Source organism: Oncorhynchus gorbuscha, linkage group LG10 (genome assembly GCF_021184085.1).
Source record: "Oncorhynchus gorbuscha isolate QuinsamMale2020 ecotype Even-year linkage group LG10, OgorEven_v1.0, whole genome shotgun sequence".
Lineage (NCBI taxonomy): Eukaryota > Metazoa > Chordata > Actinopteri > Salmoniformes > Salmonidae > Oncorhynchus > Oncorhynchus gorbuscha.
The window spans coordinates 71010106-71033216 of record NC_060182.1 but is presented as its reverse complement, the minus strand read 5'-3'; the positions used below and the strand labels follow the sequence as shown (position 1 = coordinate 71033216).

The 23111-nt window shown below is 39.8% G+C and overlaps 2 protein-coding genes across 5 annotated transcripts in view; both read left to right on the top strand.

Moving 5' to 3' along the window:
• LOC124045272 (placenta growth factor-like) overlaps window positions 1–6846 on the top strand; it is a 38585-nt gene extending 31739 nt beyond the window's left edge. The window contains exons 3-8 of the mRNA XM_046364563.1: window positions 950–986; window positions 4060–4256; window positions 4398–4477; window positions 4617–4646; window positions 4759–4821; window positions 4944–6846. Of these exons, the coding sequence (XP_046220519.1) occupies window positions 950–986; window positions 4060–4256; window positions 4398–4477; window positions 4617–4646; window positions 4759–4821; window positions 4944–4965 (429 nt within the window). The 3' untranslated portion in view covers window positions 4966–6846. The remainder of the gene's footprint in view (window positions 1–949; window positions 987–4059; window positions 4257–4397; window positions 4478–4616; window positions 4647–4758; window positions 4822–4943) is intronic.
• A 313-nt stretch (window positions 6847–7159) lies between these two features.
• Window positions 7160–19374, top strand: cipca (CLOCK-interacting pacemaker a). 4 transcript variants are annotated; one of them, XM_046366889.1, is made up of 4 exons: window positions 7160–7342; window positions 16014–16166; window positions 16509–16654; window positions 17617–19374. In XM_046366889.1, the coding sequence occupies exons 2-4, from the start codon at window positions 16070–16072 to the stop codon at window positions 18472–18474; spliced, it is 1101 nt and encodes a 366-aa protein (XP_046222845.1). In that variant the 5' UTR covers window positions 7160–7342; window positions 16014–16069; the 3' UTR covers window positions 18475–19374. The 4 variants fall into 4 exon arrangements, with proteins under 4 accessions (XP_046222845.1, XP_046222847.1, XP_046222846.1 ...); XM_046366891.1 differs by lacking the exon at window positions 16014–16166; XM_046366890.1 differs by lacking the exon at window positions 7160–7342 and having other exon boundaries at window positions 16023–16323.
• The last annotated feature ends 3737 nt before the right edge of the window (window positions 19375–23111 follow it).

Below are 23111 nucleotides of genomic sequence, written 5' to 3'. Positions count from 1 at the left end.
CTGGTTGTGACACAGCCTGGGATCGAACCCTGGTCTGTAGAGACACCTCAAGAACCTCAGGAGGCCTCTAATAGATGGTTTTAACAGAGTATTAAACAGACCTCCGATTTACTTCATCTGACTGTCATTTGTCACTTTGCTCGTGTGCCGTTATTTTCCATTGTAGGCAATGGTAACTGTTGGACCAGCATTGTTACACACACACATAGTTGGATGGGATATCCAGACAGTGTATCAAAATACTTGTCATTAGGTACTCATCACAGACAATCAGCCTGTGAAACTCAACACTAGTGTCGATGACAGAATGAGGAAGCAAGTTGTTCGTCGCCTGTCTGTCCAATGGTCCTGCTGGAGGACATTTGAACAAATAGAGGTTTCTCTTCCTGAGATCATGCGATGGAGTCACCCAGAGGTTTTTTGTTATTCCAGCCCAATGAGAAACGCATACTGTTTATCATTGGACGATGGGAAAAATCAAGACAGAGGGGGAAGCCGCCAACGGGAAAATAAATAGAGAGCTGAATCTTACACCACAGGAAACAGGTTTTGAACCTAAACAGTTGGGCACCGAGAGGAATGTGGTATATAAGAGACTCTGGATCTGGTGTTTGTCAAAGAGAGTTTTCCATTGAAAGAATCACACAAAAAACTGCTCCTTCTGCAAGATGTCTCCGTCTTCTTGCAATTCCAACCTTAACCACCAGAGGACATAGCTGTAAATTCAGGCCAATACATTTGGCGTGTTACTTTATGACACACACTTTTCCAAGAACTATAACTGTCCAAGACACGCATATACTATCTGTAGCTTCTGGCAGCGCAGTAGACCTTCCAAGTCTCTATATACTGTCTGAGATGGCTGGAAAGCATTTTATTTGTCTGAAATAAATGATCCTGTCCAGGTGCTTTTTTTAAACGTTAAGTTCTTGTCTATTTTATTTTGCAGAGTACTCCCTCACCCAGCGCAAACAACACAACTGGAGGTAAGGATCTTTTCTGCATTTTTACTGCGCAAATGAGATAATGTTGATCATATATATTTCAAAGCAACATACATTTCCTGATTTATGTGTGAGGGTTCCGTAGACAGGAGTAGCTAGCCTACAGGTGATGCTGAATATCCATTTCTGTTTCACAGAAATTGTATTTCTGGGATACCAATACCACTGATGTCCTGCTCACTGTTGTACTGTATGGCAAAAGATAACTTTTTTTTAATGAGCATGGCCTTATTTCTATTACAGCATATTGGATGACTGTCATTCCCATTCCATTCTCCCAGTTTAATGTAACAACAATAGGGTTAAGCTACAACATGATACACAAATTTTCCCTATACCCATCATGAAGTTTCTACTACCTAGCCTATGAATGAAAGTTTACAATGTAGGTGCACACAGGTCGAGAGAAAATGTTGAGGTGACAGACAGTGACACATGGACAGACAGTGACATTCAATACTGTCTTGCATCCAGCTGATTTAGGGTGTAATCATTAGTTCAACAGTTGCAAACAAGAGTTTCTATTGGACAAATTCAGGTATGTTTATCCCTGATTTGTTCCGTTTGCTTCCGTTTAAGAAACATTTTTTTAACAGGATCGGTGGAATGAATACACCGCTGATCACACATAAACACAGTTCACTTTCATAACAACCACGTTTGATTCCTTCTCACATATATGTGCTCTCCTCCTCTCACCTTTCCCCTTCGCTTATGGACTTCAATGCACAACACATCAGCTGTATTTGACCAGGTGAAAAAAAACTTTCCAAACCATATCATAATCGCTACACAAAGCCTACATCATTGTCACCATATTACCTAAAGTAACATCATAGTCAGCATAGCTAATATAACTAATGTGTTAGTAAACCTGCTACAATCATACCGTAACGTTACAGTGTACAGTCAGTAAGCAGTTTTACACGAACATCGGCGGGCCCCGGGGGCAATAAATTCGTATTACAGTTCTAGTGTTGTGTTGGATAGTCATAGCCAGCTAGCTAACATAGCATCCCTCTGTTTGAGCGGGGTGTTTGAGTAGGCTAAACTAGCTAGCTGCATTTGCTAGCTATGAAAGTGAAAAAAAGGATGAAATCTCTCTCTCTCTCTCTCTCTCTCTCTCTCTCTCTCTCTCTGTCTTGCTTCTCCTTAATTTTGGAAGAAATTAATTTGTTCAAAACTGTTCAACTATTGTCTTTCTCTCTTTGAGTCAACTTCTCACCACATTTTATGCACTGCAGTGCTAGCTAGCTGTAGCTTAAGCTTTCAGTACTAGATTCATTCTCTGATCCTTTTGATTGGGTGAACAACATGTCAGTTCATGCTGGAAGAGCTCTGATAGGTTAGAGGACGTCCTCCGGAAGTTGTCATAATTACTGTTTAAGTCTATGAAAGGGGGTGAGAACCATGAGCCTCCTAAGTTTTGTATTGAAGTCAATGTACCCAGAGGAGGGAAGCTATCTGTCCATCTATGCAGCTTGTCTTGCTGACAGACAGACAGACAGATTGGTGAAAGAGAGGCTGACGCTCACTGTTTTTACAGTCTACATCCTCCTGCCGTAAACCATGGGGTGCTTTCCCTCCTCTTCCTCACATGCTGCATAGCCATTTAGTACAGTGAGATATTTCCATGTTGAAATACACAAAGTACTACAACACTCTCTGTGGCTTGTTTTCTCTGAACACTCGAAATCAGAATTGATTAATCTATTAGCAGCTTAATTATAGATATGGTTGAAAGGCATTAATGAATGGTCCTTGATTTGGGTGGAGGATGTCAGGTTTGTTAATAAGCTCTGAGGGTTGAGGTTTCAGGGTTGAAGGGGTAAGTGAGGACAAGCAGCTAGGGATTACAGGGGCTGCTGAAGGAGGTACTGGGGACACCCTTAAACCCCTTTGACACACTTCCTCTCACATCCTCTCTCCCCACCATATTGTAAATCACTGCAACAACAGTGAAAAAGAAAAGGAATGTGTGACTTAATGTAATGTGCACCTATAACCTGTGAGACAACATATCCTTCACCCCTCCCTGGTCTGGCCTGGCTCCCCCTGACCTGTCTGCTTTTATAAACAGCTGTTCTGGTGCCGGGCTCCATGCGGTGACCCCAGGGTCAGCCAGATCCCAGAGGTGCCTGGGGGGGCAGCTCAGCTCAGCTCTGCTCCCGGGCAGGTTCTGTTCATGGAAAACAATTTCCAGTGTTTGTTTTCTCTTTCCTCTCTGTTTGTTCGGGCAGAGTTGGTCCTTGTTTTTCTTTACTGACAATGTTATGGGGACACTTTCACACATATGCTCCCACAGGAAAGCTCGTATTACACAACATTTTTTCTTAAAAATGAAAACTAGGATAGACACCAAGCATTTCTCAGTGTTTCTTTTTATGTTTCAGCATCTACACTTGATGAGTGTCCGAAATCTTTTTGAAACAATCTGCAGATGGATCTATTTTTGCCCTAGTGGTTGTGATAACATAGACAGTGAGTACAGTACATTATGGAGAAAAAAACAGTAAGGCAGACTGGGAAATATTAAGAAAGGATGTTGTGCCATCTCAGAATTAAGCTGACAGACAACACACACACACACAAACCTCAGCCGGTTGGTGTAAAACTCTGCTTGTTGAATTGCACAGTGTGACAGATGATATGAGACTAGGCTAATGAGGCACACTGTAATTGTGCAAGTGTGCATCTCTATCGGCTGAAGTGTTGAAACGGGTAATCCCCTCTACGTGCAGGTTCAGCACCAGCCATCACACCAGCCATCTCTCCCCCAGTCCAGATCCATCAGGCTGGGGAGCTGCCAGGAGGCATGGGTGGATGTGATTGGGGCATCCAGGGAACTGTACAATGGCTTTATGAGGCTATATGTCCTGTGATGGACAGCTGTCTCACTCTCTCCTCTCCTCTCCTCTCCTCTCCTCTCCTCTCCTCTCCTCTCCTCTCCTCTCCTCTCCTCTCCTCTCCTCTCCTCTCCTCTCCTCTCCTCTCCTCTCCTCTCCTCTCCTCTCCTCTCCTCTCCTCTCCTCTCCTCTCCTCTCCTCTCCTCCAGTACTAATGTTCCAGGATGTGTGGGGCCGTAGTTTCTGCCGGACTATAGAGAAGCTGGTGGAGGTGGTCCAGGAGTACCCTGGGGAGGTGGAGCACATCTACAGCCCCTCCTGTGTGCCCCTGGTGCGCTGCGCTGGTTGCTGTGGCGATGAGAACCTGGAGTGTCATCCTACTCGGACCTCTAATGTCACCATGCAGGTAATAGGACACATCCCTTCTGAGGATGGATGCCATGTTGTGAGGTCGTCAGTGTATTTGATATTTGTATGCCAAGGCAAGGAAAAATGCTTTTTTCTACTTTTCCCCCTGCAACTTGTTCAACAACGTGTTCATTGTCAGCTGTTGAAAATCAAGCCAGCGGAGCAGGGTCAAGAATACGTTGAGATGACTTTTGTGGAGCACCAGACATGTGAATGTAGGTAAGAGAAAAAATGACTTCCTGTTTTGGTAGTATGTGTTTGGTCACTGTAAACCAGCTTCATTGTAATATGATATTATGTAAAATGATATGACTGATGTTTATATAATTAATCAGTGGTGTTCATATTTAATTCCTAGAATCAGGAAGGCTGTGGTGAAAAGTGAAAGGTGAGCCTGTCAATTGCCATAATGCACATTGTAAAGTTAGAGAGTGGGACAGAAATGTTGCTGTCTCTAAAATACTTGATAGTTGAGCTCATATCGCTGATAATTTCTGCAGAAGGAGACAGAGAGGGAGAGGAAAGAAAAGAAAGGAGAGACAGAGAGTGAAAGATTGTGACAGGTGAGTAATGACGTCTGGAAAATTGAGCAAAACATTTGTCCATCGACCATACATTACATCTTTCTATGTGAAGTAAAAATGCCCCACATATTAATGTATCATCTATCTCGTTTGTGTCCAAGGTGTCAGCCACCTCGCAGATAACTGCAGTAGCAGCCCTACACCTGTTGCAACCGGCATCTCTATTTATTCCCTGCCCAGCGCTAACAGTATCAAGAGTCTTCAAAACAAACACATCAATACTGTGTGTCTCCATGCACCTAGAGACTTAAGCAGCTGGGTTGTTATGGTGACAGGCCCTCTTGCTGTAGGGGAGTGTTTCTAACTTAGGTTCCACAGGAAGCACATGTTGCTTGGTGAAAAAAATACCTTGGTGACAACTGACCTGAGAGACATTTTTGTGAAGCAGTGCAATTGAAGACCAAACATTTAAAGGTTTTAAAGTTAAAATCATGATGGATGTTTTGCATAATTACATGATTATTATTGTTTAGTGTTGTTTATTTTATTGCTGTGGTTGTTTTAGCTGCTTATCCCATTTAACATGAATAGGCCTATTTATGAATAAATGTTCCATTCATGAACTTTCTATGTTGTTTCATTAAATCTTTAGGACTAACCGACTAACCAAATACTTGGGGTCCTCTCATGGCAAGTAGGTTCATTAGTAGACTAGCAACTCCTTTCCCAAACGGAATAAGTTATATTGAACTTTTTGTGTTGTGATATAAAACATTGTACTGTCATACATGGACTATGGACTAGTACAGTCAGTGAATATTCAGCCTTATGTGGAGTCTGGGCGTACTAAGTGCTCAGGAGCCCCTGCAGCAGCAACAGGACTATACTAGTAGAATATCACCCTCCAGTGGTAAACCAATGGCATTTTCAGAGTCATTTAAAAAAAGAGATTTGTTTAGGATGAGGTATAGAATTATATTATTGATATAATAGGTACAGTTATGTCCATCATATTTTTTTCATAGGACAAGGTGTTGGTGTACTTTTATTTAATTTAATAGAAAATATCATAAAATAACCACAAAATCAATATACATGTAGGCTATGCAATATACTGTAACATACACATTGTTTTTTTCCATCTTAATGTTTTTTTTTAAAATCAGACAACAAGTCACTGTCCATGTAACATAATAGTCAATAACTCCAAAGCAAGTTGACCTACAAGTAGACCTTACAAGTAGACCTACACTGCAAGTAGACCTACACTGCAAGTAGACATATACCCCAGTATCAATTTAAGGAGCTGCATTAGAAACAGCTGAGTTAAACCAACTTAAGCTATGAACAATCATGGAACTTGAACTGACTGGTTGCTGTGAAATGGCTAATTGGACCATATAAACTCTGTTAACATTTTAACTTGGTGATCAAGACCCTCAGACTAGGTGTGTTCCTTGTTTCTCTATTTCATTTATAGGCCTATAACTTCTGCTGTCATTTCTGTTTCATGACTTACGGTGTTATTGTGTTTTTTCCAGACTACTTTGTGTTTCTGATTATTTCACAGCTGAACCAAATATTCAAATGAGTGGCTGCTCTTAGAGTTGCAATGTTCTCTATTCCCCTCTGTCATCCACTCACCACAAGTCATTTTACAATCTACTAATCGAGTACACTATCACATTGCCCTCCACCTGTGGTGGGTCTGTTTGTAACATGACTTTCATATTGGCATTTTTGTGTATTATCTGTTGAATAAAGCAGTGGGTTGATGTACAGAACCATGAATTACATTTCACGCTTAAGAGTAGAGAATTGTTTTATCATTTGTGCTTGTTGTGTATTTATTAGACAGTGTCCTTTAATATGACTAAGAACAAATTTGTTCTGAAGAAGTGTATGCCTATTTTATCTAAAAAAATAAATTAGAATCTGTGATGTTGTAATCAAATAATATAGAGGATATGCCCATCTGAGTGAGTATTATATATTGTAAATAGATATAGATATATTATATCTGTGAAGAGTGTGCAACAGTTAATAAAGAAATATATCATTGTCCTATGTGGCTCAAATATCATACTTTTTGTGAGAAACCATTTGTTGAGAGGGTGGTGTGTGTACATGCGTGTGAGTGAGAAAGATATATGTTGATAACAGCTCAATCTGTTTTGGATTATACCTAACAGTATACAGGATAATAATGGCACAGACAGTTCCATATTATATTACACATCGCACATATGATATTAATGTTGGTTCTGATCAAGCCATATCACGTGGGTCACGTTTGCTAAATACATCGCTCTGGTCCCAATGCCAATGTTGTACACCAATAGGAACGCTTGAAAAAAATAGAGGGAGTGACGTCTCCACAGTTTCCTTAGCAACGCCTGCTGCCCAGTTATACGGCAAAGGCTCGAGTGTTGAATCCGTTTTAAATTTAAAAGTTTTGGTCTTTCATCGAAGCGAAAGCACTGCGAACTATTTTAGTTTAATAGTTGTGAATGTGAACACGTCTACGTTGTCGAATTTTCAAGAGGACTCAACACTTAAAGTAGGTACAAAACGATATATTTGATTTTGTGATCTCGTGATTGCATTGTTGGCAGTGCCTCCGCCACTTTCAAAGTCCGATGTAGCCTACACAGCACCGTGTTTTGACTGAGCAGAGCCGGACAACAACAATCTCGGTTCAACCAGTCCAGACATGGCGGGCGAAGGGGCGCAGCGTAAACGACAAGCTAGCAAACACAGCTGGCTAATGCAGTTAGCTGTGTAGCTAACTTTAGAGATTGATATCCACCTCATTTTCGAACGCTTTTAAAAAACGGAAGCCAAACGGGGAAACTATGGATACAACTTCCCCCTGCGCTCGCGCTCTTCATGTGCGTGCCACTAGAAATCCCCGAATTAGCTTGTGTGTGTTAGCGGTACAGAGGAAGCAGAGGGACAAACTATTTTTATAGACTGAAAGCTATTCCGAGACAGCTCCATAACACCATGGCTGTAGTAAATTCTAAAGGGACCTCAGGTTACGAAAAAAAAGTACGGGAACTGTAAAAATATCTGAACACTGAGGTGGATATGAACACATACTACTCAATTACATGTTCGCTTACACATACGGACTTACACATACACTTGATCTCGCTCTCTTCTCTCACTCATGTCTTTCTCACAATTTTTTTCTCCCTCTATTGTTGAGAACTGTTCTATAATTTAATATGTTTATTGTTTGTCTATGTATTTGTTTACATGTTTATATATGTTTACAACAAGCAAAGGGAAGATATCAGAATAGGGGCATTGGGGAATAATAACATATTGTACGGGATACATATGTACTAGGGATGCGCGATATATTGGTGAACATATCAGAATCGGCCGATATTAGCTAAAAATGCCAATATGGGTATCAGCCGATTTCTAGTTGTCAAACTAGACCGATGTTAGAAATCAATGTCAAAGCTACTATGTATATCTTATATAAAGTAGGTACATGACATAATAACGCCACATTCCTAACCTAGCCCACACAATGTCTGCTGTGTGGATCGAGCAGTCAACATTTCGAGGAGTCATTTGAAAGAGTAAGAACATTTCAGCGAGACAACTCAAAGGCAAAATCCATTAAAGCCAAGATAATGGAATTCATTGCCCTTGACAATCAACCGTTCTCTATCGTTGGGGATGTTGGCTTTCGTCACTGGTACACACTACCAAGTGTGCTATTGTTCAGATGTTGCCCTACCAGAGTTGCACAGTAATAGAGTCACTGCTATTATCTTCACGACATACTATGGAACGCCGTTTGGGTCTTTGCGTGTCAAAAAAGATAGTGTCACTGTCAAAGCTGTACAAAAAAACAAACACAGACCACGAACAATGTGTTTACAATACTGTGTTCATAATAAAGCATAATTTGTTCAATCGCAACTACTAGGGCAGCTAGCTTTAGCTTGGTACCTAGCTAGCACCAATACAACCAGCCTGAAAATAATAACCAGTAGGAACTGCAGCCATTTTCAGTATTCTTAGCAATGATTAGGAATCCTTGTGAGTAAGTATTAGCTAGGTTGCCACTTGTTGTTCGCCTATTGAAATTGAACTTCAGTTCATGAAAGTAAATAGCTAACCAGCTAATTAACCCTGTTGCCCAAAGATAGCTTCATCTGGCTAGGGAGGCTCAACTGAATGGGGTTGTGAAGCTAGCCATAATAAGGATTACGCACAATAGTGGAATTTGCAGTTTGCCTTCAAAATAAAAGTATGTCATTGACAGTGATGCAAATGAATACAAATAGTAGAATTATGCCGTACTTTTATTTTGAATGATAACCGCAAAGTCCCCTAGTGTGGCTAATCTTTATTGTGGCTAGCTTCACATAGATGGGTCCGAGCACCATTAATCAAATAAGAACACTCTTATAAATTAGGGTTATTTTAGATGACGACACCTTGGCTAGCTAACTATATAGCTCATGAAACAGATTATCTTGTGTTATTTGACATGTCAAATGAACAACGAAAAAGCACAGCAGGTAAATGAAAGAAATAGGTTTGATTATGTTTTACTGGTAATGGGGACATATGTAAATGCCAACAAAATAACTTTTTGGTGTGTGTGTGTCCTTTATTTAACTAGGAAGTCAGTTAAGAACAGTTTTATTTACAATGATGGCCCGGACGGTGCTGGGCCAATTGTGCGTCGCCCTATGGGACTCCCAATCACGTCCGGATGTGATACAGCCAGGATTCGAACCAGGGACATTAGTGACGCAACTAGCACTGGGAGGCAGTGCCTTAGACTGCTGCGTCCTTGAGTGTGTGTGTGTGTTAACTATTTAACTGTACTAGAATGCTTAAAAGGCCGCTAGAATTTTAAATATCGGTTATCGGTGTCATGTCTTTTGGTAAGGAAAATATTGGATATCGGTATTGGCCAAAAATGTCATATCGTTTCATCACTAATTTGTACTGTAGTGAAGCCGTCTCTATAGTAATGCAAGGTCTCTTTCTCGATCATGTGAAACGTCAATTGCTATGGAAATGCTGGGATGTGGTTTTCAATGATGTTAAAGGTAATTATGATGCAACTATGATGGTGATACGATTACAGTTATCATCCTGAATATTTAGGTTGCACTACATTTTACACACATAGACACTCAACCATGCAAATTGGCAGGGTTATTCATTATTTGGACATCACACATTATAGTTTTACTCTTATACAGACATCATACACGCTCTCACTAAATCACGTCCAATATCATACACATCAATCTACTCAGATTTACTACACATAATATCTTGTCTCAATTTCCTAACATCTTTGGCATTGGCTCACAGGAAAACAGGCAAGGGAATAAAAACAAATATTGCTAGAACCTTTCTTGAATTCTAAATATCAGACATTTGAAAGCTCTAATTTTGACTGTCATAATACCTCTTATTACAGTAAATTTACAAGCACTAATTATAGTCAAATTAGACTGAGAAAAGTATCTAGTTATGGTGAGGGATGAAATAAGTATAGCTAGTTATAATTGTAACGGTTTAGCAGATTATTAAAAAAAGATCCGTCTTTACGTGCCTAAAAGAAAAGGAATATAACATATACTGTTTATAGGAAACTCACTCTACAGGCTTAGATGAAGTTGTGTGGAAAAAGGAATAGCGTGGTGAAATAATTTACTGTCATGGACAAAGGAACTTGAAAGGTGTGATTTGATATTAATTAACAAAGATTTTGATCTGAATGTGCAATTTAGAGGTCGACCAACGCCGATACCGATTTTATTGGAGGACCAAAAAAAGCCGATACCGATTAATCCGCTGATTTGTTGTTAATTATATATATGTGTGTAATAATGACAATTACAACAATACTCAATGAACACTTTTATTTTAACTTGACATAATAGATAATTAAATAATGAAACATGTTCAATTTGGTTTAAATAATGCAAAAACAGTGTTGTAGAAGAAAGTAAAAGTGCAGTATGTGCCATGTAAAAAAAAGCTAACGTTTAAGTTCCATGCTCAGAACATGAGAGCATATGAAAGCTGGTGGTTCCTTTAACATGAGTCTTCAATATTCCCAGTTAAGAAGTTTTAGGTTGTAGTTATAGGAATTATGATGCGTTGACTATTTCGCTCTATACCATTTTTATGTATTTCATATACCTTTGACTATTGGATGTTCTTATAGGCACCTTAGTATTGCCAATTTAATCTTGGGACTTGATAGGCTTGAAGTCATAAACAGCGCTGTGCCTAAAGCATTGCTAAGAGCTGCTGGCAAATGCAGTAAAGTGCTGTTTGAATGAATGCTTACGAGCCTGCTGCTGCCTACCACTGCTCAGTCAGACTGCTCTATCAAATATCAAATCATATACTTAATTATAATATAATAAACACACAGAAATACGAGCCTTTGGTCATTAATATGGTCAAATCCGTAAACTGTCATTTACGTCTTCACACAGCTTGCAACGAGCCAGACGGCCCAAACTCCTGCATATACTCTGACTCTGCTTGCACTGGGTGCAAGAGAGGTGACACAATTTCCCGAGTTAATATAGCCTGTTAACATTGATTTATTTGAACTAAATATGCAGGTTTCAAAAAATATACTTCTGTGTATTGATTTCAAGAAAGGCATTGATTTTTATGGTTATGTACATTTGTACAACAATTGTGCTTTTTTTCGTGAATGCGCTTTTGTTAAATCATCACCCATTTGGCGAAGTTGAAGAAGGCGGTTATTCTATGACAAATTAACAGGAAACGTTTTGATTATATGCAATGCAGGACAAGCTAGTTAACCAAGTAATATCATCAACCATGTGTAGTTAACTAGTAATTATGTGAAGATGGATTGTTTTTTACAAGACAAGTTTAATGCTAGCTATTAACTTACCTTGCTAGCTAGCAACTTACCTCCTTGCAGCCACAGGGTCCCTTTGATGCTGAACCGCGTAACAGGTGGTCAGCCTGCCATACAGTCTCCTCGTGGATTGCAATGTTATCGGCCATAATCGGCATCCAAAAAAGCTGATTGTTATGAAAACTTTAAATCGGCCCTAATTAATAGGCCATGCCGATTTAATCGGTCAACCTCTAGTACAAATAGTCAGGAATGATTCGCATGGTAGGTGGATCTTTTTGAATATGAAAGTGAATGAAAAAGAGATTTGGCTCATTAATCTATACGGTCCAAATCAGGATGATCCATACTTCTTTGAAAATATATATACCAATTTATTGAACTTACAGGCAACAAATGATCAAATCATTATTGTGGGAGACTATAACATAGTGTATAACACAGACTTAAATCAAGCTAGTCGACTAGTCGTCTTGACTACTTTCTTGTCTCATTCTCTCTTGCATCAAAGGTTAAAAATAGTTTTAATAGGAGACAGAATATAATCAGATCATCATCTAATTGGCCTTCACATAACTCTAATAGAATTTCCACGTGGATGGGGATATTGGAAATGCAATCAAAGTTTACTGGAAGACAACTTATTTTTAACTAAGTCAAGTTTGGACACACCTACTCATTCAAGGGTTTTTCTTTATTTTTACTATTTTCTACATCATAGAATATTAGTGAAGACATCAAAACTATGAAATAACACATGGAATCATTTAGTAACCCATATATACTAAATGTGGTATGTATGTATATATATATATTTAGTATTTTACACTGCTCCAAAAAAATAAAGGGAACACTAAAATAACACATCCTAGATCTGAATGAATGAAATATTCTTATTAAATACTTTTTTCTTTACATAGTTGAATGTGCTGACAACAAAATCACACAAAAATGATCAATGGAAATCAAATTTATCAACCCATGGAGGTCTGGATTTGGAGTCACACTCAAAATTAAAGTGGAAAACCACACTACAGGCTGATCCAACTTTGATGTAATGTCCTTAAAACAAGTCAAAATGAGGCTCAGTAGTGTGTGTGACCTCCACGTGCCTGTATAACCTCCCTACAACGCCTGGGCATGCTCCTGATGAGGTGGCGGATGGTCTCCTGAGGGATCTCCACCCAGACCTGGACTAAAGCATCCGCCAACTCCTGGACACTACGCTGACAGACAGGGCAAACCTTCTTGCCACAGCTCGCATTGATGTGCCATCCTGGATGAGCTGCACTACCTGAGCTACTTGTGTGGGTTGTAGACTCCGTCTCATGCTACCACTAGAGTGAGAGCACCGCCAGCATTCAAAAGTGACCAAAACATCAGCCAGGAAGCATAGGAATTGAGAAGTGGTTTGTGGTCACCACCTGCAGAACAACTCCTTTATTGGGGGTGTCTTGCTAATTGCCTATAATTTCCACCTGTTGTCTATTCCATTTGCACAACAGCATTTGAAATTTATTGTCAATCAGTGTTGCTTCCTAAGTGGACAGTTTGATTTCACAGAAGTGTGATTTACTTGGAGTTACATTGTGTTGTTTAAGTGTTCCCTTTTATTTTTTTTGAGCAGTGTGTGTATATATATATATCTGTTTAGCAATATATATTTATCTCTGTTTAGCAATATATATTTATATTGCTAAACAGGTTGGGCTCAAAACAGGTTTGGCTCTGCCCGGTCGACACTGCTGATGATGTGCCTGGACCTTGTCGGCTAATTTGCTGAGAAAAAAACATAACTGACCCAAATGGGTACCCAATCAGGCAGGCTTGATGCAGTTCTTTCGAGGTGAATATGCATTCAAAAGGCAGGCTTTTGAGTGGTTATACAAATGATATGCTATTCACTGCAGTTTACAGCCTAGACTAGAGTTGTGTACTAACTTAGTGAAGTTCTTCATTACTTTGTGTTGTTGTAGCCTAGGTATGATACATGTCTTGTCCCTAGAACAATAGGTTAGCTTTTCTAGCTAGGTGTGCACCAGGGTACTGGGAGGGAGCGCACTCAGCCCAACCTCGGGAGCGCATGTAGTGTAGAGGCAACCTATGATTTTGTTATCTGATTTAACTTTTTTTTATTTCGCTGCGTAAATGGACTGGATATATTCACTGTGATATTAAGCCTAATGTTGAACTATGAATTATGGGCAAATATGCATTCGCATCTTAGGCTATAGCCTACATCTCGAGCCTGTCTGTCATCATTCTTCTGTTATGCAATTACGCACCTGGCCTCTCCGCTGCAATGGCTATTCCTCTTAAATCTTGTGGCTTCTCAGGAAAATACAGTCTACAAAAACATGTTGGACACTTATTTCGACTGATTTTCTTTAGCCTACTAAGAGCCTATTGGAGGAGAGATGCACGCTTGCTCTTCTTGCTGAATGTAAAATAGGCTACACTATTAAGAACGCGCGGAGAGTTGGATAAGTCCATATTTTCTTATAGTAGCAGGCCTATCTTCACCGGGCTACATCCTGACAAAATACACAATATGAGTAGCCTGCTAATGTACCTTTCTGGACCTTCTAAACTGTTGAGAATAGACCCAAACTGATCCAAATGGTTGCATAACAAAGGCTTAGGCTGTAGGACTATGCAGTTATTTAGGCATGAAATAAAATAGGACGTTTTAACGGTTATTCAAATGTGTCTAAATCGCTGCAGTTTACAGCCTTTTAGACAATACTTTTGTACTCACTTGATAACAATACATTCCTCATTGCATTGGGTTTTTGTAGCCCAGGTATAATATTTTTCTTGACTAAAAATGTAGGCTTAATCAATAGTGAAGCTTTGTGTTCACAGGGAACATTTTTTTAAATTCTAGGCCTAATAGCCTATTCAGGGAAAGAAGCAGGCTTGTTCTTGCTAATTGCTCAATGTAAAACAGGCCTACAGCATAGAAAATGCATGTCGGGGTTAAGTTTTAGGAGAGAAAGTGCATTGGTGTGATCACTTTTTGCCTGTTATGATAACATTGTTGTACTGATGCATTGCAAATAGTTGCACAGGACATACAGAGAGATGAGCTCAGTGAAAAAGAAGGCCGAAAGGAATTGACAACCATTAGAAACATGGAAATCGGGCCTCCTGAGTGGCACAGTGGTCTAAGGCATTGCACCAGGTTCGATCCCGGGCTGTGTCGCAAACCGCCGCGACTAGGAGACCCATGAGACGGCGCACAATTGGTCCGGGTTAGGGAAGGGTTTGGTTGGCTGGGATGTCCTTGTCCCATCGCGCTCTAGCAACTCCTTGTGGCGGCCGGACGCATGCACGCTGACTTCAGGTCGCCAGCTGTACTGTGTTTCCTCTGACACATTGGTACGGCTGGCTTCGGGGTTAAGCGAGCAGTGTGTCAAGAAGCAGTGCGGCTTGTCGGGTCGTGTTTCAGAGGGCGGATGGCTCTCAACCTTTGCCTCTCCCCAGTTCGTACAAAATTGGGGAGAAAAAAGGATAATATGTACAAAACAAGAATAATGGAAACATTGAAATCACTTACAAACCACTTGAGCAATGAGACAATGACATGTTGTATAAGACGTGCAGGCTAAACTGCATTTGTTGTTTAATTGATCAATTTATATACGAGTTAGGCCTAATATTATTTTTCGTTAGGCCTACATGTACATGGAAGTATTACTTGCAGTTGTCACTATGACAATGATCACACCCTGAAAGCACTGAATGGTCTGAACCAGTATATGCGTTAGAGACCTCATGAATGGTCTGTTTTGCCACTTTATTAATAGGCAGCAAGCAGTGGCATGGCTTGATCAGTTGATTGACAGGTGTAGGACTGTAAAACAAACTTTCCTCTAGTGTGGATGCCCACCTTTGTTTTTATAGTTAATAGCCAATAGTGTATCATTATAGTTAGTGAATTTGAATTCCATTAATATCAAATTACACTTGTGTACTTTACTTTTATACTCTATAAATGTACTCCTTTAAATCACCGGCGTGCTGCAGTAGAGCGGAAGTCTAATGCATCACTTCCGTTGTTTGGCTTTGCCCATAGCAACGTTTGAAAATGAGGTGGATCGCTAGTAAGCTGTTATTGGCTTGCTCTCTTGACAGTACGCAAGCGTGATTATTGTGGCTAACTGTTTGTTGTTTGTTACTGTCTGCTAACTTTAGCTAGATTGCTTGCCTAGTGAATTTTACTCCATATGCGGCTAGGTTGAAACTGTGATTAAATGTTTCATGTGATGTGTAGCCTTACTACACTGTGATTATCGGCTCTAACTATAACTTTTTTTATTTCTATGATTAGGACGATTCAACCCCATTGTAGATGGTTTGGTTTGAGAGGTCCAAGGAAGAGCAAAGATGAGCAAACCACAGAGCCACAGGAGGCCCTCATCCACTATGATGTACCACTTGAGAGCATCTAAGCCAGAGTCTGAGAGGGACTCCGGTTTCTCAGGTGTTACAAACACACGAATGTACACCCTGCCTCTCTATCAACTCTAATCTAGAAATCTAGGCCACCACCATTTCCTCAGCGAAATTGTTGTTTTGAGCACCAGGAGTGGTGACCAATTTTTTTTTTTGTTGCTGTGGGTTCACTCAGCTATGACTAGGTCAGGGCATGATTCCCATGGAATCTTTACTGTGGCTGTGGAGTTATTACCTCAAGCTGTTATCTCTCTGTTACCCTCGCAAATATTTCCAAAATTGCTCTTCAAGATCTTGGCACAGAAAGAAAACAAAGGCGGTGGTGTTTCTATTAACTTTTTGTTTTGTTTTGCTTTCTTCTCCTTTCCAGATGCCAGCTCTGGGTACCAGAATGTGATGGACCAAACTGACTCGGAGGACATGGTGAGGGCCCCAGGTCCCCAGGTGGCTGTAGCCGGAGGATCCTACCCTGGCCTCTCCCCCATGATCATCATGAACAACATAGTCCTGAATCTGGTACTGTAGACTAAACTGTGCCTTGTTTGTGACCTATGTGCTATTATTCTCTGTTCAGCTTGTAGTTCAGTTGTACTGTGGTTGGGTTTATTAGCTTCAATATTCCAGGGCTCTACAGTGACTTTTTTTTTTTACAAGGAACACATGTCCTCCTAATTGGAAAAAAAATGTAGCACAATGAAAAATATTTTAGTTACTAAAGCGGCAATCCGCATTTGAAACAATAACAAAGCATTTTCCCCACCAGTGTTTTGGTAAAAGGTTGAGGGACGGGGCTGGAGGAATGTAACCTCCCTCAAAATCATAGAAAGAGCTATGGATGCAAGGGCTGACCATACATGATATCACAATTATAGTGTTAACCATTTAACCACACCAGATACTTTTACTTTGTTTACAAACATTGGAAAACATGTTTTATATTTTGGCTTCTAATGGGGTAAGACGGTTGAACTTAGCTAATGGGGCATTAATAAGTTATGCTCTTCAAGAATCAATGGGTTTATATCATTAATATATGTCCAAAAATGGATGTAATAAGTGCAGATTGGTGCTTTAATTATAAGACTTGCCATAAATTACAACATAGTGTTAGGAGCACCAGAAAATGTGATTTTTAAGATTGAGATAATATCCTACATTTGGCCTATATCTCCTGAAGAAGCGCTCCCTTGTCTTTTCTGTCTGTGCCACGACATGTTTGCATACTACTGAGGCTGAGGGACAGTGAAGAAATCATTACAACAATTATTACCTTTGATATTTTTATTTATTTAGGGTGCTCCCAGATTTTAAAAAATCCAGAACAGCAAAATATTTAGGAGCAAATGCCCTTAAATGGTATCACTGTAGAGCCCTACATTCCTTTAACACAGGGAACAATTACAGTACTGCATTCTTCTTTGTCAATTACTATCTTTTTGTATGATCTAATGAGTGAGATGGTATTATGATGCCCCCAGCCAAGCCCAATGTCTCCAGTAGTAAAGCCCTGGGGCTTCCCTTCCTCCCTGGAGATTCTCCCCCAGTCCCAGGTGGTCCTCCTCCATCCCATGGTCCCCAACGGCAGCAACAACATCAGTAACAACATCTCTCCAAAGCGTTCCTCAGACAAGCACCGGGACTCAAAGAATAACTACCTGCCCATACTGAAATCTTATCCCAAAATCGCCCCTCACCCTGGGGAGAGCTCTTCCAGGAGGCAGGGGGCCTCTTCGGCTGAGAGGGGAAGTTCAACGCCTGGGTATCACGGGAGGCGTAACCGGTGGTATCGTCACCATGACGACAAACTGTACAGCTCCCATAGCCCCCAGCCAAGGCCTCTGACACCCCTCCAAACAGTGGCCACATTAGAGGTTGTTGACAAACAAACACAGCTGGCCAGCTCTCAGAAGCTGCCAATACCTCAGTTCCTAGGCATGCCTCACTCCCTGGGCACTGAGGCCACTGATGTAGTCTCCAATAAATGTGCACCTGTGTCGGAGGCGAGCAGTTGCCAAGGCGACAATGACCGCTGCCAAGACGGCTTGTCCACAGACAACAACAAAGGTAAACGCTTCAGCAACACCTACAACATCCTCAGCAACTCTGGCCTGCTGGGCATAACGCTACGAATCAAGGAGCTGATCAGGCAGAACCGGCGCACCCAGGGCCATTTGAAGCAGCTGCAGGAGCAGACAGATCTGTTTGTGGAGGCCCTAGGCAGTGGTGACCCCCTGGTCTGGACTAGGCTCCAGCTGACCCTGCAGCTAGACACAGACCCTGCCAGAGCTGAGGAGGGGCAGTGTCAGGCCATGGATCCACAGGTTATCCTGGCATAAGACACTAGTAGAAGGAGGTGCATGGATCATAAGCACACCTGCTGTAAACCAGTACAAATGGAGAAATGTGCTTAACCCTTGAACCCTTGCCTATAATCCGTGTTCTGTTTAAATAGCAAGTACTGCTTGCAATAGGGCTATGGCTTCTAGATTAATAAATCTATCAATACATGCAGGGAATAGATACGGATAAAATAATACAATGAATTAATCCGTACCTGGTCAGAAAAGTAACTGCTTTATTATGGGGGAAACATCACTTTATGACAACGATAATCATTTTTGGGACCAAATTGTAAAGATGATTTAAGTACACCAGTCATTAGAGTTTTGTGTACATTTAAAAATTGCTTTAAAAACTTTAACCAATAAGCGGAGATTAGGAACAGCTCTAAGAATATTTCATAGTTGATCGTATTTAGTCAGAGAATAGTTTAGCTAGCCTAGCAATATGTCCTCTTCAGTATTTGTCAGTACTAGACTAGCGCAGCGCTCAACTGTATATTACTGATTGTGATTCTTTAGAGGGCTGTACATAAAGCTTTTGTATTATTATGATGTCTTTTTTTAGGTATGTACCTAGTATGTATCTAGTGAAATATGGCCTTGTCCTTGATGTTGCTATTTCTTTTAAACCTGCCTTTGAATTAGGACAACATCAATAACTGAATAGAGTACAGTTAAACACCATAGTTACAATGCGTCTTTTATTAATGAAAGACCAAAAAATGAATGCCTGTTAAATGCCGAAAATTATAGCTACTGAAGTGACGGCACCCATTCTTATGTATGTCATTGAAATGCTGTCTTGCATTATACACTGAACAAAAATATAAACGCAACATGTAAAGTGTTGGTCCCATGTTTCATGAGCTGAAATAAAAGTTCTCAGAAAGGTTCCATACGCAAAAAAGCTTCTTTCTATCAAAAAAAAAAAGATGTCCAGCCCTGTTAATGAACATTTCTCCTTTGCCAAGATAATCCATCCACCTGACAGGTGTGGCATATCAAGAATCTGATTAAACAGCATGATCATTACACAGGTGCAACATGTGCTGGGGACAATAAGGCCACTCTATAATGTGCAGTTGCCACAGATGTCTCAAGTCTTTTGAGGGAGTGTGCAATTGGCATGCAGACTGCAAGAATGTCTACCTGAGCTTTTGCCATAGAATTTAATGTTAATTTCTCTACCATAAGCCACCTCCAACATTGTTTTATAGAATTTGGCAGTACATCAAATCGGCCTCACAATGCAGACGACGTGTATGGTGTTGTGTGGGCAAGCGCTTTGCTGATGTCAACGTTGTGATCAGAGTGCCCCATGGTGGCGGTTGGGTTATGGTATGGGCAGGCATGAGCTATGGACAACAAACACAATTGCATTTTATCGATGGCAATTTGAATGCACAAAGATACGTGACGAGTTCCCGATGTCCAATGTCGTGCCATTTATCCTCCGCCATCACCTCATGTTTCAGCATGATAATGCACGGCCCCATTTCACAAGCATCTGTCAACAATGCCTGGAAGCTGAAAATGTCCCAGTTCTTCCATGGCCTGCATTCTCACCAGACATGTCACCCATTGAGCATGTTTGGTATGCTCTGGATCAACGTGTTTGACAATGTGTTCCAGTTCCTGCCAATATCCAGCAACTTTGCACAGCCATTGAAGAGGAGTGGGACAACATTCCACAGGCCAAAATCAAGAGTCTGATCAACTCTATGCGAAGGTGTGTCGCCATGCATGAGGCAAATGGTGGTCACACCAGATACTGACTGGTTTTCTGATCCACGCCCCTACCATTTTTTTAAAGGTATCTGACCAACAGATGTAGATCTGTTTTCCCAGTCATGTGAAATCCATAGATTAAGGCCTAAATAATTCATTTAAGTTGACTGATTTCCTTATATGAACTGTAACTATTTACAGTTCATATAATTTACGTTGTTGCGTTATTTTTGTTCAGTATAGGTTGTACTACATATTACATCATAATATTTAATTCAATATTTGAGTTGAGGAAAAACCCCAGTGGTTGCAGGCTAAAAACAATGTTTTTTATTCAGATCTGAGGAGTTCGCTGGCTGATGAAAAGTAGCATTGTGTTGATTGTTAACTCTCTCTAACTCGAACTAGTCCTTCACATGCTGTATTGTACATAACACAGAAAGAACTGTTGAAATGTTTTTATATTTGAAGTTATTACTAGTCAGCTCATTTGTAATTTACTAGACTCCCACTCTTCGTGCTAAAGTGTCTTCAGCTGAAGCCGTTCTTGTTTTAAAGGACTTTACTGGAACGTTCATGTAGGGGGAGTGGTAAAAATAGCTTGGAAGTGATCATATTTATATATTTAAATGCTATTAGGAATGAATACTTATTCAAAGATTTTGTATTTTAAATGTGTTTCCTAAACGCAAGTTACATCATTTCATTTGAGTTTTTCTTCGTGTTTTGGCCAATTATTTGATTGTGCCTATAAAATGCTCTTTGTTCTTCAACTTTAATAAGAGAAAGTACTGCCAAATGTCAGTCATACATGTGTATGTCCCGGGACTGACAAAATACTGAAATGTAGGCCTAATGCTCTTCTGGTTTTGTCCAGTGTGATTAGAATATTAGTTACAGTAGGTACTCAGTATTTTCTTGACTGTACATCTATTTACTAGAATGTAGCATTTGGTAATAGACTTACAACTGTTTTAGGTACTGACAATTCATTTATAAATGTTACAATGGCTCTCAAAGGTTTAGGTAAGCTAGTCTTCTCAAACTAATGGCTCTCTAGTAATACAGTAACTAGCTTTGTGTTGTGTGTTCTTAGTGATTTGGAGGTATTGATATGTTATCAAAATTGGTATGGCAAAATACTGTGATCATCAGTACAAAGTAAAGTACAGGAAAATTCGAGCTTTGGAGAATAACACAAAGACCATTTTAACCATCATTTACTGAAGTGCACTTTTTTGTACTTTTTTAAAGAAATATTGTTTGCATTGACATGGTTGCTTAATAAACAGTGGTTTTGAAATGATTTGACTCTGTTGTTGGTGTTTTTGAGTGCACTCCATCTGAGCCAGAAAAGACCACTGCCATATTGAACTGTTTTATTGGTAATATAACAGGAATAGACTAAATAGTTCTACAAAGCAGTTTGTTTTTCCATAAGATAATTTATTTGCTCCAGATGGAATCTAATACCAGAATAAATACCAGAATATTCATTACAGTTAAAGATGGGCTGTAAAATGTTATGCAGTGACTTCAGAAAGTATTACCACCCCTTTTTCCATATTTTGTTGTGTTACATTTGACATTTCTACAATTTAGATTGTTTTGTCACACAATACCACATAATGTCAAAGTGGAATTATATATTTATTTTACCATTTTAATAAAAAATGAAAAGTTGAAATGTCTTGAGTCAAGTATTCAACCCCTTTGTTATAGCAAGCCTAAATATGTTCAGAAGTGAACATTTGCTTAAGTCACTATACTGTAAGTTGCATGGAATCACTCCGTGTGCAATAATAGTGTTTAACATACCTCATCTCTGTACAATTATTTGTAAAGTCCCTCAGTCGAGCAGTGCATTTTAAACCGATTCAACCAAAAAGACCAGGAAGGTTTTCAATTGCCTCGCAAAGAAGGGCACCTATTGTTAGATGTTTTTTTTTTTTTTAAGCAGACATTGAATATCTCTTTGAGCATAGTGAAGTTATTACACTTTGGAATGTGTATCAATACATCCAGTCATTACAAATATACAATGGCAAATATACAATGGCTGTGTGTGTGGAGAAAACAGAGGCTGGATCAACAACATTGTAGTTACTCCACAATACTACAATACTATTTTTTATTTTTTTGTCCTGAATATAAACTTCTGTTTGGGGCAAATCCTATACAACACATTACTGAGTACCACTCTCCATATCTTCAAGCATAGTGGTGGCTGCATCATGTTATGTGTATGCTTGTAAGGACTGGGGAGTTCTTCAGGATAATAAAGAAACAGAATGGTGCTAAGCACAGGTAAAATCCTAGAAGGAACCTGGTTTAGTCCGCTTTCCACTAGACACTGGGAGATGAATTCACTTTTCAGCAGGACAATAACCTAAAATCAATAGTTCGTTTTTACTTAAATTGGCTTCAAAAATCTATGGCAACACTTAAATGATTTTCTAACAATGATCAACAAACAATTTGACAGAATTTAGAAAATAATAATGGGCAAATATTGTACAATCTAGGGATACAAAGCTCTTAGAGACTTACCCAGAAAGACTTGCAGCTGTAATCGTGGCAAAGGTGATTATAACATGATTATAACACTCAGGGGTGTGAATACTTATGGAAATGAGATATTTCTGTATTTCATTTTCAATAAATTTGCCAAATTTTCTAAAAACCCGTTTTTACTTTGTTATCATGGGGTATGTAGATGGGTGAGAAAACAAATCAATTTAATCCATTTTAAATGCAGGCTGTTACAACAGCCTGCACACCCCCCTCACCCATCTCACCCATCTACATATGAATACTTTCTGAAGGCACGATCTCTTGCTCAACCAATTTGGAACAAGTGTACAGTCTTATTGTAGGATCCCACCATGAACAAATCCAAACTA

Bases quoted from the DNA above. Each gene is read 5' to 3' on its own strand.
- cipca (XM_046366888.1), top strand. From the start codon at position 16,316: ATGACTAGGTCAGGGCATGATTCCCATGGAATCTTTACTGTGGCTGTG. The intron at 16,655-17,616 runs GTACTGTAGACT...TGATGCCCCCAG, and splicing joins ACAACATAGTCCTGAATCTG to CCAAGCCCAATGTCTCCAGT.